The 19,665-nt window shown below is 47.4% G+C and overlaps 2 protein-coding genes across 6 annotated transcripts in view; both read right to left on the bottom strand.

The window, feature by feature from the left end:
* The window catches only part of LOC111259158 (uncharacterized), a 50,539-nt gene extending 44,706 nt beyond the window's left edge, over positions 1 to 5,833 (bottom strand). For all 4 annotated transcript variants that reach the window (XM_086967761.1, XM_086967762.1, XM_086967764.1 and 1 more), the window contains exon 1: positions 1,236 to 5,833. In XM_086967761.1, coding sequence (XP_086823887.1) covers positions 1,236 to 2,326 — 1,091 coding nt within the window. In that variant the 5' untranslated portion in view covers positions 2,327 to 5,833. The remainder of the gene's footprint in view (positions 1 to 1,235) is intronic.
* Positions 1 to 13,836, bottom strand: part of LOC111259157 (uncharacterized) — a 91,784-nt gene extending 77,948 nt beyond the window's left edge. The window contains exons 1-2 of one of the 2 annotated variants that reach the window (XM_022830914.2): positions 8,065 to 13,836; positions 5,840 to 7,179 (exon numbers count right to left, since the gene is read on the bottom strand). The gene's annotated coding sequence lies outside the window, so the exon portion shown is untranslated. The remainder of the gene's footprint in view (positions 1 to 5,839; positions 7,180 to 8,064) is intronic. The other variant, XM_086967759.1, reaches the window with a different exon arrangement.
* Positions 13,837 to 19,665: the final 5,829 nt, after the last annotated feature.

The following is a 19,665-nucleotide window of genomic DNA, read 5'->3' as shown; positions in this document are numbered from 1 at the left end:
AACGGTAGTAGTCGTAGCAACAGCAGGCGGCGGTCTTTGCCTCCGTTTTCCTCCCTGCGTCATAGAAGAGCTGCTGCTGCTGCTGCGCTTATTGATCGTAACGGTGCTGGTAACGACAGGAGCGCGAAGGGCGGCTAGCGGGCGGCGGGCTTTAGGCCGGCGGACCAAAGTAGGTCACTACTAGTCACTCCGAGGGCAGTAGCAGAGGCAATAAGCATGGTGGCGGGCCATCGCCACAGATCTCATCGTGACTTTCGGGCCCTTACACAGGCAACTCTACCATGAGCATTAGCACCAGTGCTGCCGCTATTGTATTAGTGCGATTCTCCCAACGTTTAACTACGATCGCGTAACATGTGCTAATTACGTATGCGTATGCATTATGCGTCCGCTGCACACCGAAAAACGAAAACCGAAGCGTACCAATGGAACGCTAGCGAGAGACAACTTCGAGTGATGCTCGGAAATTGAGAGCAATTATAACGCCATACACCATTACAGGATCGGTACACTCTACAAACAAATAGGTACATGTACAGGTAGAAGTATACCAGCAAACGACGTAAACGAGATATAAATAGCTGGCAAGGCTCAATGCGACGATCCATCTATTAGAAAAAATATACACAGAGTGATAAAATTACGAGTAATACTGTTACATGAGCAAGCATTAAGAGGTGAATCAGACCTATTAACAAACTTAATATAACCACCCCACCAAGTTTCGTCGGCTATCCTACTGTATGTAGATAGTTGAGGTTAAAACGATCCCTCAAAATTTTATCGTTTATGTATATATTTAGAATATAATGTATCTATCTGTAGACAGACAAAACTTCGTTATAAAATAGGTAAAGCTTTAATTTTAGGCCACGCATAGTCAATTGGACCTTTCGAACCAGGGCACACTGCAATTGACAGAGCCATAGACACTTGCCGCCATTTACCGGCATATTGCATTTTATGCGTATTCTGTTGCACATTGAACTTTGCATACTACGAATCCAAAAAAGTACCGTATACAATTACAGATTTTTTCTGTGGACAGACGTCAAACAAGCGTTCGTATTTACTTATCTAGTATGCATACAAGTGTATCTATTATGTATTTATCTCCGTCATCATTTGTATAGTGAGGTATAGCATCCCCCTAACATTAGGAATGGGGACCATCGTTGTTGTTCTTGCTGTGTAGTGGTACTTGTATTTTTGCTATAATAACGGAATAGTCGTACCTCGGCAGCGGGGACAGCAGGCGCAATGTCGAAGGATTCTTTCGCAGGCACTGAGCACCGGTGAAAGACGACCGTCGCAAGCAGCCGTAGATGGCGGCAGGTGAGCCTGATGCTCTTGTGGAGACCGTTGCTGCTGCTGTGAAAGATGTTTTTCTTGTTGCTGTTGTTGTGGTTTGTGCTTTTGTTGTTGAGACGATAGCGGGACTGGCGGCTTTCGCGGCCAGGTCGACGACGTTGGTGGTTGTTGTTGCAGTTGTTGGGGCTCGGGTGAGGATACGTAGGTGGCTAAGGGGTTTGGTGCCTCGGGGGGCGTGATGCCTCCCCGGGGCTGCTCCGGCCGCTCCGGCAGTCTGGAGTGAGACCCGTTCGCCTGCCGTACGACAGGCGACCCGCCGCTTCGCCTCGTAAAGAAGACGACAACGACGACGACGACGACGGCGACGACGCCGCCGCTTGGCCCACTCGGCCTGCCCGCACGCCGGGCTCCAGACGCAGTGCAGCGTTGCACTCAATAATGACCGCCGGCGCTGGTGCCCTCGTTCTTGTTTTATAATAGCTCCTGCGGTTGCCGCTGTTGTTGCTGTGGCGGCCGCCGCCGCCGCCGCTGCCGCCGCGGGTTCACGTTGCGTCTCTACTGATTTATCGTAACCCTCGTAGCTGCCCCTGCACACTTCGTCAGACACGAATTCGAACCTCTCGTGCAGCTGGTACCCCTGAGAATCTCTGCTTTCCTTTTCGGACCTCTGGTTACTACCAACAGCAAATTGGTGTTCGAATTCTTTGCGTAGCTTTCGATTTCGCCGTTTCGACCCTGAATTCGCTGGCGCTTGGAATCTTTTTAAATCTTCAAGTCGTCTGAACTCAGCCCACGAGATCGAAGGGAAGCGACGGCACAGTCTGAAATCTTCGTTGTCAAAGCGGTCCTCTAGCTTCTTTAGTGGGCGTCGAGCGTCAGACGTTTCAGAGGGTGACTGCGACACGGACGACTTCGACGGCTCCGGTATCTTCGGAAGTGACTGCAGCGACGGTAATTGCAGCGACTCGGGCCGCGACTTGCGCTGGCAACGTGGGGGCGACCGGCCGCATCTCATGGCTCCATAATGGGCGTTTAGAGTCTCCCGCGACGCCGCTCACTGCTTACCGCCCACGCAGTAGCAGCACGAGGGAGAAAGAACGAAATAAACAATCTGGCTGAATGACAAAGCCAGACTGTAAAACGAACAGCTTTGAAGCCGATTTCCTACTCTCGTTTGACAGACGAATGCTACTTGGCTTCAGCCTTCAGTTACAGGTTGCTGCATCTACGAGGTCTGCGCACTCGGCCAGCCGTTTGATTGCTGACTATAGTGCGTAACTAGGTTGCCAGTCTCTAATAGTACTACTCATACTCAAAAAAAAGCTTCAAGTAGCATACGATTCGCGATGGTGTTCAGTACTTTTTGTGGTTGGTGTGTTGGTTTCCTTTAGTTTGTTTTTCCTTTGTCGCTCTTGTACTTGCTATACTTATGTTGCATACGCTCTTTCTAGTCTTACTACTCCAACAAATACCGTCACGGCAGCTATTGGCACTTCCGCTCTTTGATCTACGGCGCGCAACACCGGATTGTCTGGCGGAATAGTAGTACCCGTACACCAGCCACTATCCGTTGTGGCAACGGCGTCATCGCGATTCCGATGACGATTAAGGATCAGTAACAGCGGCAACAATAACAAACAACTGCAGCAGCTATTACGGAGGTGAAGCGATGCATACAAGAAGCACGGAAACCTACATTAGTTGTAACGTACCGGTCGTCACCTGTGACGCCAGTCCCCAAAAACTGAAGCTTCCAACTTTTTTCTTCTTTTTCTGATATGAGTACTAAGGTCACTCCACTAGCTAACACACAAGTGCTATGGACACGGCCGAGCTCGGAACGTGGCAACAGTTGGCCCCTGGACAATGTCTCGTGTGCCCCTGTTGCCGTTGTCGCCAGGCACGATAGACGCGAGATTTCTGGTCGAATGACCCCAACTGAAATCGTTGTCTCGTTAACGCGAGACCTTATCCTAAAACACAACCCAAATTATCACCAGCAAAAGCAGGGAGCTACGCTGTACAGAGCTCCTTTGTCCCCTATATATTCTCTCGGTCCTCTCCTTTCTGTGTTTGCTAATACGAGATGATGATCACAGATACCGTCTCATCGATGCAAGATGGTGTTGGATAATGAAGGAGGCTGATGTTTCTCGGGCTTCATCCAGGTTTTATTTATTCACACTCTTATCGCCTCACAGGTCCTGGTTAAACTAAATGTATCGGCATTCAAGCAACCTTGTTGAACAAGTACCTTGTTCCAATTTTACACCTTTAAACTTCCACTTCTCCTTGTCGTGCGCACATATAGACACACATACACACTTGTCTTTCCGTTGCTTGACGCTGGTCGCAACCGTTACCACTACCGCTACCGTCGTCGCCGTCGCCGTCGTCGTCGTCGTCGCCGTCGTCGTTTGCGTTTGCGATTCCGATACTTTTGATGCTGTTGTTGTCGTTATTGCTGCTGCTGCTGCTGCTGCTGCTTTTGCAATGATTTGCGATTTTTACAACGACGATGCTGGTCTTCGTTCACACTGCTTGTTTTGTTGCTCACGCATGCTTTCCGCTACGGTATATTCAATACGAGCTGTTGTTATAGTAAACGTAGTAGCGCTATTGATGATAGTAGCACTTGTGCTTGGTGCATCCAGCCAATCGGCACACGCACGCACCACCTTCGCCGCGCTCGCAAATATCGTCGTAGAAGCTGCTGCTGCTGCCAGCTGGAGTAATTTGAAGCGTTAGAGTAAGCGTCTGGTGGCTCATTTCTCACTACGAAAATACGTTGGACAACGTTGAACAGCAGAGCTAGCTTTTCTTAAGATTTTTCGTTCTCTTTTCGGCTTTTCCATTCCCGCTCTCCCTCTGTCCCTCTCCCTTGTTTCTATCTCTACGAGTTTAGTGTGATATAGCAGCAGCACTGCCGTCTAATGTGGTACGCTAGTGGCCTCGTAACGCAGATATAGCAGGGCAGCACTTGTAGGCGAGGGGACAAACAGCGGACAGGCAGTCAGACAGGCGCACAGATTAGCGAACTCCGGTTGCCACCAGCAGAAGTAAAACAGAAAACGGATGTACAGAAACCGAAAAACGAGCAGAAACAGATACATGGATAAATAGATAAATGATAATGACAGCGGTTAGGCCCCCAACTAACCGGCTACGAACCGACTAACTACCGCTGAGTGTCGATCGAGCCACCGGACGACAGACAAACAGATACACGCAGACGCAAAGAGAGCAGACAGGCAGCAGCAGCAGCAGCAGGCTCGTTCTCGGGCCTGACTGTTTGACGTCCGCGCGCTACCGTCGGCCTCTTGTTCGGTTGTTCGTTCGTTCGTCCGTCCGTCGGTCCGTCCGTCCGTCCACCCGTCTGTCCGTCCGTCTAGCCTGCGACTGGAGCCAATCTCACCACCAGCTAGGCAGGACAGCGACCGAGCGGGGAGCTCTTTTGCTGGCACAACCACAGCGGCACCGCCACAGCAAGATGGCGTCGTCTATCCTTGTACCGCCACTATCAGCCCCAATATTCCCGCGCCGTCCCCACCATCAGCCATCGCGGCGGGCCTCTCGCGCTCCCGCGCGCCTTGTCCATCCGCCTGGATCCGAGGGCCCTTTCCCTTCTCAGACTGTCATTTTCTCGCGAGGCCCCATAAGTCTTGTCTTCCCTATCAACTCGCCGTTGTCCACCACTAACCTCTCCCACGCTCCCCTTGCCCTCCGAGAGGAGAAAGCCCTTCCAAAACGTAACAGACCTTCTTTTGCCTGTTACCCTTTCCCATGGCCACCCACTCCCTGTCCACAGCTTCTCACAGGCCTTGCGAACCCCGAAAGGATCTCCCTCACCCTCAAAACCTTCGTCGTCGTCATCGAACATGCGATGCGTTCTGCTTCGCTTTGCTCCTCTATACCTGCCAGCCGTCTCAGTCTGCCGCCATTCTGCTTTCTAGACATATATTCAGCCACACACTAACTAACACTGCAAGCAGTACAGTTGTTGCTTATGCCGCCATCGCCGCATCTACGACCACCCCATGCAGAGGCCAGAAGCAAACGAAGCCCGCCAGCCACTTCCCTCGGTCTCGCCACCACAATTCTCAAACTCTTTTACCGGCTGTACTCTTTGTTCAACCTTACCAAGGGAAGCCAGAACTCCACGCTGTGCAGCGCCGAGATGAGTTACTGCACCACTTCCTTTTCCCCTCCTCATCGTCGTCGTCGACAGTGCCGCACCCAGCACTGATCGCCGCAATGGAGGTAACACTACAGAATGAACAGAGCGGCACCTGTATAGGACTGCTTTCCCCTTCCTGCCGTTTCTCCTACACCCCGTGGCAGCGGCCGTAACAGGCGCTGTTTATCGTGTCATTGCGTGTCGATGCTACAAACCTTTTTTACTACCGCCATTCTCGGCGTCTCTCCCTCAACTTTTCCCTCTGTATCCAACTAGTCGGCCGCACAATTACTAACCTGCACAACACAACTCAACCAGTTTTCCTTTAAAAAAAAATCGTTCTGGACTCACCGTATGAAGCGATGTCAGGAGAAACACTGGCCGTGGAGGGCGCAACAGCAGTGGCATACCTCGGGGACACGGGACCCACTGCGGTACCAGCGAAAGCAATGACGTCAGATGAGGAGGTGTTGTATTGATGTGCGGTGCAGCTTGCGGCAGCAGCACTTCGTCGTTGTTGTTTTTGCTTTTGCTGTTTACGCTCAGGCGCATGACGTTTCTCTGTGGCAGTGGCGGCGGTGATCCCAGTGCCGCCGCGGCTGGCAGCGGCGTTATTCTTGCTACTGGCATTGTCCCCCCGTCGCCCTCCAGCACAGCCCAAGAGATCCACTTCGGCTGAGCGAAGGGGGTCGCGCCAAGGCGACCACCGTCTGGCCGCAAGTCGTCGTTGTCGTTGTATGCGTCAAACTCTCGTGCAGGTGCGCTCTGCTCTCGGACGTCTACGCAGACGGCGGCAGTCTTTGAGCAACAACAATGGTGCAGGCAGTAACCCCGACTATTGGAACTCGAGCAAGCAAAAACACGCACGACCGATACTAACGATGAGCTTAGAAAGTCAAGGCAGTCCACCTCCGTACCCCCGGCTCCTTTGCTGCTGCTGCTGCTGCTGCTGCTATTAGACCGCCTGGTGAAACTTCGTTGATCGAAGGATAATGACAATGCCGGTGTCTTTTATAGTAGTATTGATAACGATTTGATTCTCGGAAGGTAAGATGATTCGTCACAGCGGATCAACTATCACGTCAACGGTCGTGCGCATGTACAGACACGATCCTGATGAACGTATATGCAGGCACAGTTGGATGTAGCAAACGCGGCCAGATGGAGGCAGTACCCCGGTGTTTTTCGTTTGTTTCCGCTGATGACACAGACACATAAATGTCCCACTTGTTGTAAACGTAGCAATAGGTTTGCCGACACGTAGGTAGTGGATTCGAATCAATCGACAAAGGTGACCAAGCTCAAGTTAGTTCACAATAACACTGTTAGTATTCAAATGTTTGGCTTACATCAGCAGCTCTAATGTTTGCCGTAAATCTCATCGTGTCTGACAATTGTTTCCCGAATGATTGTTGCGATAGAATAAGTTTGTAAATTTGAACGACTGTCGCTACTGATCCCCTTCGCAGTTCCTCTCACTTGACCTCTATATTCAGATCAATCTACATCTAACAATCTGATTGACGTAAATCTGAAGATAGATAGTTCAGTATTCGCTGATGCGGTCCGACTGATCGCATGATTTGGGGTCGCTCGAAATTTCCAATCGCCACTGGCGTTGAATAGAACGAATCTTGCACATACACAGGGGGCACAAATCGATGTTACAAAATACCGTTCACTGCCGACTCCTGTTCAAGAGAATCAGAAACGATGATAAATAATGGTGATGACGACGACGACGATGATGGTAAACAAAAGAAAAGATGGACCCGTATGTGTACCAGCAAATGTGGATCAAATCCAGCTTTTAAAAACAACAATGTTTCATCCAGTAACACTCATTCATTCACATGCTTGTCTCGAATACCGCCGCCAATCACTTAGTTTCGCAAAAGACCTTTTCGAAATAATTCGATGATCTCGACTGCATTAAAACCGTCAAATGATACGCCTATCGTATAAGTTCCAGTGTAACTTCAGTAACGTAACAATCGTTTACTGAATCAGATGCTATGCCAATAAGCTGTTACAAACTCTCAACGAATTCGAAGATCACGGGGGTTCATACATTTTGTGAGCAATTCAAGCTAACCGATACTTAAGAGCGGTCCGTAACCGCCGCGTACCGACTCCTCTCTCCATTTTACACGTGCATACACACACAAAAACACATATATACTCGCACGCACGCACGCACGCACACATACACACACACGGTGTACTCAAATGAACACACTTTGTTCCTCGACTGTACCAGTTTCGCCCTGTGCCGTTTTTCTTCGTGTTTCCATGGGGCAATTCGATGACAGGTGAGGAAAATCCATTTATCTTGTCAATGACTGCCTCTGACGAGAACAACCGCTGGATTCATAACATAAAAAAAATCACTTTGCGTTTGCTGACCCTTTTTCTTATCATATATGTATTTCTTTGCCATACCTTTTGTTAGTCACTTAGTGAAATCAGATGCCCCATTACCTTCTATATTAAGTGTAATAATATCGATAATGATAGAATGAAAAAGTGGCTCAGTCTTTTGTGACTTGGAAAAAGGCATCGACGGCGAACAATACCTTCCAACCGCAGTAATCCGGGGGACTAAGCTTTCAAGCAATCGCCACTTTTTTTGCTTGAGATTCCTTGTTTGTTGTTAACGGCCAATGCGGCGACATCTGCTTACACAGTTTGTTGGTTCGTCTGTCTGTCCGTCAGCCTGTTCGGCGGTGGACCTACCGATTGTTGGCCGGTTACTCACGCGCTGCTTTCGGCACACGCGTGACACCGCTTAGCCATAGGATTCACTCGCGCACTCGTTTCCTCTGGCCGGATCCACACGGTCACAACCATTCACACTGTTGGGATATTTTTTCTCGAGCTTTAGTTGAATTCGAATCGGTCGAATTTGGGATTTCAGGCAACGACAACGGGTGCTCTAACCCCACGATCTAGAATGCATTTGGACTGGTTTCATGATATGAGCCTGATAGTAAGCCAAGCAAGGTACGATGTGAAGTAAGTGCACAGTGAGGTTGGAGGATTACGCAGGACCGTAGCTAGATCGCACCGTTGCCTGAAGACCCAACACCGGTCATGTTGCATGGACGGCGGTACCGTCGCTGCTAACAGCACGAAGAAAACGGGAAGGAGGAAGGCGACTTCGGTGAGACGGCTGGATACCATGGGACGAGCGACTCGTAATGGCGCATCAACGGAGAAAGATGATGCGAACAGAACGAAAGTGGGGCTACGGAAGCTTTGGGGGGAAGCTAGTTACTCTGCCATTAGTTTCGAAACATCCGCGCAACGTCTCTCCTGATCATGGTCGCAGACGCGTCGTGTATGGCGATCCTCTGAGCAATGGTCAATAGCGGGCAGCGGTGATGGCACTGTTCGTATAGAGCTCGTTACACTCAGTCGTGGTAATAGTCAGTTGCGAATGAGATGTATGAACAACTTCGCTAATTAGTCCATGCTGAGACGCTTCGTGTCAGCGACCATCCAACAAGTCACTCACCCTCTAGCGGACGGCGACGGTGCTGGCGGCAGTGGCAGCTCGGCCACTCTTAGGTGGCCTATCTGCCTGCCCGCCAGTCAGTCGTTCGTTCGTTCGCTCGCTCGCTCAACGTCGTCAACGAATCGTTGTGAGAGTGCAGTTAGCTGTAGGCGGCCGTGTGCGTTCGTCGTCGTCGTCGTGCGTATGTGTGTGCCACGCACCGTTGGCCGCCCCGTTGAGTTTGCTATTCTCGGGCTACACTGTCTTGCTTTCTGCTGACAAAACGCAGCAGCAGCAGCAGCAGCAATGAACGAATATGAAGAGTATCAACCAGCAGCATTCTTTGGCTATTTGCTGCTCCTCACCAACGGCCTGGAGGGTCTGTTGTCTATCTACTGCATCCGATGTGTGAGTACACCCGTGTCTCCGTACATTTGTTGTCCACAAGTCGCCTGCAAGCGTCTAGCATTCATCGATCTCTTCCACCCCCGTCGTCGTCTGTTTTGCTGCAGCGGCAATAGCGACAGCTCTATCGCGAGGGACGGACGGACGAACGAATCAACAGACAGATGATACTGCGCTGAGCGAGCGACGAGAGCAAGTCAAAAAGCTCTTCTTAACTGGTTCAAAATAGCAGCGCCAACACACGGCAAAGCGGCGCGTCAGACGTTGTTTGACCTGTTTTTACCTCCAGACGTCGTCACCAGATGTAGTCGTAGCTGCAGCCGCGAGGATTGCTGTGACCACGACGATGATGATGATGATGGTGGCAGATGGCGATCGGGAGGCAATCATATAAATTTGTGGGTAGTGTTCAGCTTATGGAGGTGCGTTAGGATGCAAACTGGCTTATATATCCACTACATTGGCAGTCGCCAATAGCTTTCAACCAACTATTTTTAGAAACACACAAAATATTATCACTACTGCATTATTAATGTAGTGCGTTGGCCGTCGTTTTTGCGGTGGCGGAAATGATTGTTGTAAACGTTGAGGAAGCCTTGTTTATTGCTGATGCTATCTACTGCTTCGTCTGGATCGTTGTGACCTCGTTGGTGCAGTTACTTCAATTACTACTATTATTATTACTGGCTACGTTTCTGTTGCGACTGCTGACAATGTACTATCACTCGTCTCTATCTTCACTATCGTTTTTTTTCCTAGCTTGCATAATCTCTGTGGAAGGCAGTCGCTCTCTGGCGTCCGTTTCTCGGACAGCACGGTTCACTACGCGCGTTCGAATCCTACTCGTGCCGGTAGCAACTGTTTTTTATTGCTACTGTCTATAGCGGCATTGTTCTTTCGTTTGATGTAGCAGTAAATCTACAAAAGTGCAATAAACTCAACTCTGACGCTTGAACTTGGAGCTTAGCTCCATTTTTCCCGCTTTCTCCTCTGACTAGAATAGACGCTCGTTGCTGTAGTGGGAACGATCGTTCGGCTGAGTAGAACAGACGGATCGATTCCGCCGTCTTACCGAGGCAATTGTCGTTCCGCTTTATTCCAGCTCCGTTTGCCTTCCTGCTGGCACTCGCTACACCGTCGGCGTCGTCGTTGCTGCTGCAACCGTTCGTTGCTCAACGCTAACCGTCGGGGCTGGCCACCATCGTTTTAATACACTGATGCCAGTCAATAGCAGCTATCGTTCGCGTCGCTGCCGCGGCGCCGATTCGTTACTCTAGTCGCGATTACTGGCCAACGTTGGCTGTTCATCGCTGGTCTTTCCTTCTCTGCCTTTAGTGATATTAAGACAAAGAAAGAAAGAAAGAACGGCTGAGACGGTGAACGGCGAGCAGCGTTGCCGTTCCAGTAGTTGACTGTTGGCTATTCCTAGTGCAATTTCCACTACTTGGAGTGATCCTAAGTCTCTACTCAGCTCGCAATGGCATCGCCGTTCGAGGCTGTTCTCTTTCGATGTGCTTGTTGTTGTTGTTGTTGCCGTTCCTCACGGCCGCGTGCCTATAGTCTCCCTTGATCTTTCCGGTAGGAAATACGGCTACAGTGTTGGCTAACGTTGTCCTGCACCTACTTGCAGTCATGCGACGTTGGGCGGCATTCCATCCGACGCCACGACGGATGGGATTCGTTGTTGTCAACGGCGCTCGATAGTGTTGCAGTGCTAGGAACGCTAGTCCTAATAGGAGATAGACGTAACTGTCGCATTCACTTGCGCCAACGGCAGCAGTGGGAACAGGACCGAGCGCTGCCACTGCAGATACTGAGACAACTCGAGGTAAAAGTAGTCTTAAGTGGTCCTTCTCATCTTCGGAGTGGCCGCAGCAGCTAGAGGTGATGCGGTCCTGTCGTGGCTCTGGTGTTCCGCTGCGCAGTGTTGTGCGACTGGCCGCGACCACAGCGATGCTGCTAATGGTGCCGCAGTTGCGATGGCTGTCGTCGGCAGTGATCGTGTCGATTGTGGTGGATGCGAAGACGACGACAGCTGGTGATGCTGGCGGCTGCGGCGACAGCAGCAGCATCAGCAGCACGAATACAGTCCATCAGCCACCGAGACAGCAGCCGCTAGGCTGGCAATGAACAAGCAGCCCTAAGCAGTAGAGCCCAAGGGGGCCTAAGCATCGCCGCCGTTGCTGTGGCAACTGGCGTGTGCGTGTGTATCTACAGCAGCAGCAAAAACAACAACAAACATCAACAACAGCAGACGCAGCGGTACGCCAAGAGGCCGCGCGCTCGTCGTCACCCTCTCGCGCGTGATGCGGCGCCGCCGCCGCCGCCGCCGCCGCCACCAGTGTTAGTCAAGGAAGACGTGGAAAGAGTCGCCGCTACCGACAGCAGCACACAGTCAATAAGCCGTTGATGCTTGGGAAACGGGTTGGTTGCTGGCGGGTTCAGCGCTGCTGGTGCACAATCTCCTTGCCATTTAGAAGCAGCAGCAGCATCTACGAGATCATCAGCGTCATCAAAAATAACCGTCAACTAGAACGGCCAGCAACAACATCAGAACGCGTCCCATGGCACGCTGTGACGATGTTTCACAGAGGAAATAGAAAGGAGGTACATGGTAATGACAACACACAATCGTGAAACTATGCATCGCCGCTTAGCGAACACACACACACACACACACACACACACACACACACACGGATAATGAGCAGCGCCGACAAATCACAAGTAATACACAACTCATTCAAAACGGTTAATTCCGTAATGTGCGTCGGTCACACAACAACACAGCATTTGCCTTCGTATGTTAAGGGCAGGAACTACATGCTTGGCGAGAACAAACGCTCTTGGTGAATCCGCGAGATATCATGCGAGATAACAATGAACCTCGAATCGCTAATGAAGAACTTGGGAGCGAGAAGATCATATCTGGAGTTTAGAATTGCAATTAGAATAATAAATAGAATAACAATTCACATGGGGACGCAATGTGTGATCATTATATTGCCTAACTGTGCCAAAACAAGGAAATGTTGCCAAATGCTGCAGGGCTTTTCGTGTGGCTACAGTCACCCTAGAGCGATGCTTGACGACTTAGGCCAGCGTTAACAAACTCCAGTAGAAGGTACAAACGAAAATTCGCATGCAGCAATATCGCTCCACGTCCCCAGTAGCGTCACGTTTATATATACGAACTTCTGAACGGATCAGCGACCCTATCTATCCACTGCCGCACAAACCTTGAAGCTACAACGATAATAAAAACAACAATTCGTACTTACGAAATAAAAAAAAGACCGATCGCTATTGACACGTTCGGCTATAAGCCGAAGTGATCTTTTCATCCTATTTATAAACTCTAATAGATGGTGCTCGAAATATCGATAATAGCTATTATTGGCAAGTCTTAGGCAGGAATGAAGCAGCTGTAAACAAGGAAGATCTAGAATGACTATACATTTCTTAAAGAAAAACTTCCTGACGATTTTAGTCAATTTGTCATTAATGAACGTTGTGAAACAGCAGCGATTGATCAACTGTTTATAGTTTGTATAGCTTAAATTTGAAGTGTTCCGCGGCCGCCTTCACGCGACCTGCTTCCAAGCTCTCTAACATAATGCGATATTTAGTTAAATGGCCGAATCGCCAATGGGCCCATTGAGTGTGTACATGCGAACCACCTAAGCCTGCCCCGTACCAGCGAAATTTCAAATATGGTAAACATTTAGTGGTTGAGACAGAACCACTGAATTCCCATTCACACAAGCCTTAACAATAGCCATGTAAATGTAATAGATAACCATGGATAATATGAAATCGGTAGCCAAAAAAAGGCACAAATCACTTCACTGCGGTCTGTATAGGGAACAACGTCACGTAATGTCCCCACTCAAAGTAAACACTGTTGCAAGCTAGGCCCTTTTGTTTTGCTTTCATGAACTTAAAATACTTATACATAGCATGCTTCCTATGCCTATTTATGATGATTAATAATATCCTAGTTGGCAACGTTGTCCTTTCGCGGAAGCCATATTCACCCTTGACAAAGGAAATAGGATCCAAGGATGAAAAAAAAAATTGGGTAAATTTAGTCAATAAGTTATAATGACAGCACATCTATTAGATGCCTCATGTATGCGGCTCAAGTATGGCAGAGTGGAACGAGACAATGATATCTTTTGGGTAGACTAAAATAAACACTTTAATATTATTTAAAATAGCATTAGGCGTGCGTCTTTGGGTGGGGAACAATCGTGCTACGATACGGCCCCCCTTCCTCCTCCTTACGAATCAACAGGTCTTAACCAACGCTTACTCTGCTATATTGTTTTATATTGCATCGTGTTTCTCTAAATAAATATTCCCTATACTAAACTCGCTATCTTTGGAGTAATGAGCGATTATCTGTAATTCTGTCACAGATTGTCATTAACGTCGTAACCCAAGTAAACATCGAGTGTTATAATTTTTCTTTTTCTGCGGATAGATAAAGAGGCGTCGTGCTTGTACTGATTTGTCTTGCATAAATTCAGAGGTTCCTATAGATAGCTATAAAATAACTATCAAGCAATATGTAGCAAGAAGGATGTATCACCTCACACTCGATTGAGGCCATATGGATATAATATTGAAAATGAGAGATGCAGACATTATACATATATATCTGCATGCTGGTGCCGATAAAACTAGGTGGCGCTTGATCAGAAGCATCACATCCAGTAAATCTATAGCTCGGTCACTCAGTTCGGCCGGCTTTGGAGAGTCGTACGCGTACGATAGGCGTACGTTCTGTTTTATCGTAGACAATGTGCAACAGCAAATTGTGTAAAATACATAAGGCGTAGGCTGGATGCTCGGTTTTGTTGAAGCGTTGCGCTCACTGTCGCCGCTGTTGCAGCAGCACGCTTGCTACTAAAAAAAATCGAGCATCATTACACCTGGTAAAATCAGAACAGATATCGGCCTGATGCGTCACAATACATATGCACATACACACGCATATATATCGAAGGTTGCTTCCCTACCTGCTATCGTCACTGCTGCCGTAGCTGCAGATATGCTGCTTGTTGGTGTTTCTGCCTGCGGCGTGGTGCCATGGTGAAAGTTATGAAATGCGAACCTAATGTACAATGTGAGTGTTCAAATATTCGAGGGACTTGGGCGGCAAGGAGCGGTACAGGCCTGGTGCTACCCAGTACTAGAGGCAAGACCCTATGTATGGCCGTACATGCGCACGTGTCGATTCGACATTCGTGCTATACGCCACCTAGTCGTCTCAAACGACCCAAGTGATCAATGATGTGTTTCGCTTCTTCAGGCGCGACGAGCGCGTGTGGTATGTCTCTAGGCGTAGCAGCGTCGCTGACTATCGCGACATACCTCGTTTGCTTGTCGAGTTATGGCTTGCGTATGTAGATGTGTGCATATGTGTGTACTAGATGATGGAAAAATAGACAACAGAAGCCTTTGCCGAAAGATCGCTGTTGTTAGCTCGACGAGTGCTAGCTAGGCTACATATTACAACACTAGTGCTGCGAAGCGCTAGCCGGACCAACGAGTTCAGGCCACTCCAGGCGAACACCCATTGTACCGGGACCAGCTAGAAATGGGTGCTCGTAGAATTAGTCTGAGGTTTTGTGTCGCATGTGAGGAATGCCGTCATTGGGTTAACTGGATACTTATATAAGACACGTAGTGATTGCTACCATGGGAACCTGGTATACGTATTTTACTTGCAGGGGGCCTCTGCCATTACGCCGCAACACGCTATAATATAGAGATGTATGTAGATTTTAGCTATTAAGCTTCCCACCTTTGCTACAGGATAACAGGATAGTAGAAGGTCATCATTTTCAGGGAATCGATGCTCACCGATGATGAATCGACGGTAACCTCTGAATCGGCACAGAGACATGGTACCGTTAGCAACATCTTTTCAAGAGATATTTACGCACAGCTGCTGTGCTCTAGTAGAATAATAATAGTAGTTACGTTTCTCAGACAATTTTCTGTTTTCGTAGAGCTCACACTCCTTCAGGAATGCCTCGTTATGGCTTCCATTTGATTCGAACGCCGGTAATTAGTATAGAAAAATTAGACATAGCCGTTAGCAGTTTATCAGGCGTTGATAGATGTAGATAGCAAGCTTCAATGATATTATTAAGCTCCCTGTAACGTTGTTCCTCTTACTACTAGAACCGACCAGGTCATTTCATCATTTTGGACGATCTACAACGCACGCTCAGCCAGTGCAGCGAAAGAATTGACATAAGAGTACACCAGGCGAGATTAGTAGCACTTTCTATGGAGGACTGTGAATGTCTACTCAAGGTCCGTCTGGCTGTGGCTGTATGTGTACATGTGCACATGTACATCTACGATAGTCAGTTTATTAGTAGATTGCAACACAAACACATTCGACACATCCGGCTCAAACCAATTGGTAGAATTTACAACGAAAAACGTCACTCTGCTGATGAAGGTGAGTCCTGCAGCGCTCGGCGACCGCGCAAACGAATAGTGCGCTTTCAAAGACAGAGATATCGTAGTAACCACCGTTAGTAGTCTCATCTGATCTGAGTTCGCACAATACCATGTGGCTACACTTGCACTGATTATCTCAGCACTCCTTATGAGGAGGATGGCTTCACTATCTCAGTAAATGCAGTGTAAAACTAGATAAGGCACCAACATTGACTTTGCCGCCAATTCATAGCAACAAAAAGACATATAGCAGATATTAGTTAGCCAAGTGAGGCGATTATACGAGGACTACTGCATTTATTGACAACGTTTTTTTTTTGTTTTTGTGTGTAGAGAAAAATCTACTCTCTTTATTGTACTATTCAAATCGACAACTCAAGCTATTGTAAAAAAAACAAAAAAAATAAGTGTTGACAGCAAGTAATGTAATGAAGGTTTCAATTCATCACATTGGATTACTTAACTTTAAGGTGGAAGTGCTTACAAATTTTGAAAAATGACCACATGTTGAGATGACTTAAGTAAGTCGATAAAAACAAATAATACTAGAAGTTCGTGCTTAATATATTACGCTTGATTTTCTTATTTTAAAACGAGATAGCTTTGAATTTTTTCGTTATGGCCTCAGAGCTGAAGGTGCATGCATACAACTAAAACGTCTCTTGTTCTTCCAAACACCAATGAGGTTGGCAAAATGCTGAGACAAAGGTTAACTATATAGAATAGTGACCAGAATTTAGGATTGCTTTGGTTCCACTTAAACGCTACTCAAATGCCAAGACAAACCCCACTCGTGACAGCACAGCATTTTCGAAGTTATTGAGTGTGTCGGCATGATCCAGGAGGAAGCTTATACACTCGGTTACCAACTCGTTTCTGAACATATTGTCAAAATAGCGGTCCTTTTCTATCAGTACGGTCAGAAAAGTCAGAAGAAGTTTTATAGACGAGTTTTTTTTTGTTAGCTCTTGTCAGCAAAACAAAAACTGGATAGGTCAGGTGGTTGCAGTGGTCCCGCTATGGCCCTCCTATTCTAATCGAATGACCCCTTAGCTCTCGCGTTTAAATAAACACGCGCAGTAATATTGATTTCCTCGAAACAATATGCGGTAGACCGGACTGCCAAAATAGCTGATTTATTTCAAAGCATGTGTCGTTCGTTTTTGCCGTATGTTACGGTTAACTTTTTGAGCACACTTTGTGTTGAAAAAAACTCAATGACGACTTCTTAGGTTCCCCTAAGATCCTGGATTAAATCAAAGAAATTTACAATATTACCTTGCACAGCTAAAGTTTGTTTCAGCATTCTGCCAGCCTGACTGGCGTTTGGGTTACCCTGAACGAGGAAAGTTCTAGTTGTATGCATGTCCTTTTCAAAAATCTTAGGCTCTAATGAGAAATTCTAAACTCTTTCATTTTAAAACGGGAAAATAAAGCGTAATCGGTGTAATTTAGTAGTATAATTTAGTCAACCTACATAGGTCGTATTACTTATAGAGTGAACTTTCGAAGCGTGCACGCCCCAGTTCTTTGGTCTGTGCATTTTTTTAAGTTCATCATAAATTTCAGCTTACAGAAGTAATATTCATATTGATGCTCTTTGAAAACAATGCTCTATTTACTGAGGCTCGGCCATCTCTCAGTAACTGATTGGGAATTTTACGATACTCCGTATAAGCTACAGGGAAGGGTGTATGTTCACACATAACCTATGACGCTGTCGGTAAAAAAACACGAGACGAGCTGACATATTGGTTCTAGTTGGTCCGCCGTTAGTGCCGCCGCTGCAACTGCATCTGTTCCTTGCCTAGCGACAAATTTTGTGTAACAGTATGTACGCATAAATATTCATTGATTCATTCGTGTTAAGGGTGGCCGTTGGATGATAACGATCATGACGGAAGTGTCATTGGCGAAGATTGTGATGATCGTCTATCAGCGCTGGATCGGCGATCCGCGATTCGCTATTATTTTCTGGCGAAGGCCGAGCGTGCTTTGACATATTATTGTTTCATGTGTTTATATTATTCATATCTGCAGTGCACAAACACGGAGATACAACCGAACGTAATGCATCATTAAGCAACACTGTAGGTGTCCGTAGAGGATTGACGTGGCCAGCGACACCCACAATACACGTATTGGGTTGTCAGCAAGTCATAACCACATACAAGACCAACGCGTATGCATGAATCAGTATAAAGTATGGAACGTTTTTTGTCCCGGCTGCTCTTGCAGGTATATCCTGCATTAGACAGATGAGCAGAGATACTCTCTAAGTTTCCAATATTCTGTCTAATAGACACTCAAAATGAGTCTAGCAATACGTATTCAATCTTGTCCCTACATAAACATAGTAACACAGGTAATTCACTTAATGGAAGGAGCGACAGTGGAACAAATACGACAAAGGTCGCCGTCATGAGCAGCAACAAAATGTCAGCAGATCATCATAATGTCATAATTTCAGAAGAATGTAGAACATAAGCGGACAAAACATCGAACGAAGGCAAAAATTGACAAAAGGCATATGGCGATAATAAATTTTCTTTTTCAAAAACAAAATACAGAACACGCCTATGCAGTTCTTCACACACACACACACATATATATGAATATTGAAGTGTGTAGAAGGAACAGAATGCAGATGGGGCAATCCTGTTTATCTTTATTCGTCCGCCGTCGTTTTGTATTTATGGTGGTCGCCTAAAAAGGAGAAGCAATTTTTTCGGAGTTTACATAAATATTTAGTTATACATCATGTAGCTGTTTGAGAATCTCTTTTCACATAATACTTATTGGGGATACGCTTGAATTTGGCCGCGCAACACTCAGTTCCCAGAAGGCGAGTTCTGAACCCCATTATTTCCTGTTATCCTTTAGCTTTCTATACAAATAATACTCTTCCAGACACAGCTTATGGCTTTGACATTATATTGGAAGTGCGTAACATCATACATCTGTTTTGCACTGTACCCATAGCTCTTACGGAAGCTGGCTTACTATATCCTATAATACAAGAGCAGTGCAGCAGTACCTTCAGTCAGAGTGAGCCCTAGCCAGTTAATCACTCACTGTTAATAGGGTTCAATACACAGTTTTAGCAAAGCCGATTGAGTAAACCTGATCATCTATGCGGTCCTGGCTCACACTGCGCCTGTAGGCCTAGCTACGAAAGTTATTTAGCATAAGGATGGCAGAATTAGTTTGTACGACTAGGTGGGGCAGGTGGCGTACTTAGGTAGAGGCTGTAGACCCTATGTAAACTTGTGACCTAGCTATTCTGATTCAGTTATGATTTAGTTTGCCCCAGTCCGTTCCATCTGGCGGCTACCCGAACCCCACACACTTTGCTATAGCACGCAAAGGTTGCCACTGAAAAAACCGACACAAAGGCACGCATACATCCATCCGGCCAGAACGTTGGCGGCGTCGTTCTGCAATGGCCCTGGCGGCCGCGACGGAGCGGCAAAGCCACATGGGTCGCAACCTGTTCCACAGGCAGGTAATAACCCGAGAGAGGTGGTTGTATACTTGACCTGCAATGAGCTGCCTCCCGGAGACGATAAACCGTCCAAGTCCAGGCACTCTTCTGCCATTAGCAACTTCTAGTTCAAGCGCTAATGATGCTATGAGCTCAATACAGAGCTTTCGTTCTACGTCGGCAGAACGAATTTAACGATTGTCACATCGTTACTTGCGTGTAGCATTTTGTCCATCTGTCGCCGCCAGCGCGCCTTTCGCCAACACCGTTGCCAACAAGCTCAATCCTCAATAGTTCCTGCTACAACCC

The sequence above is a fragment of the Varroa jacobsoni genome, unplaced genomic scaffold, assembly GCF_002532875.2.
Source record: "Varroa jacobsoni isolate VJ856 unplaced genomic scaffold, vjacob_1.0 scaffold_300, whole genome shotgun sequence".
Lineage (NCBI taxonomy): Eukaryota > Metazoa > Arthropoda > Arachnida > Mesostigmata > Varroidae > Varroa > Varroa jacobsoni.
This window is presented reverse-complemented; position numbering and strand designations above follow the sequence as displayed.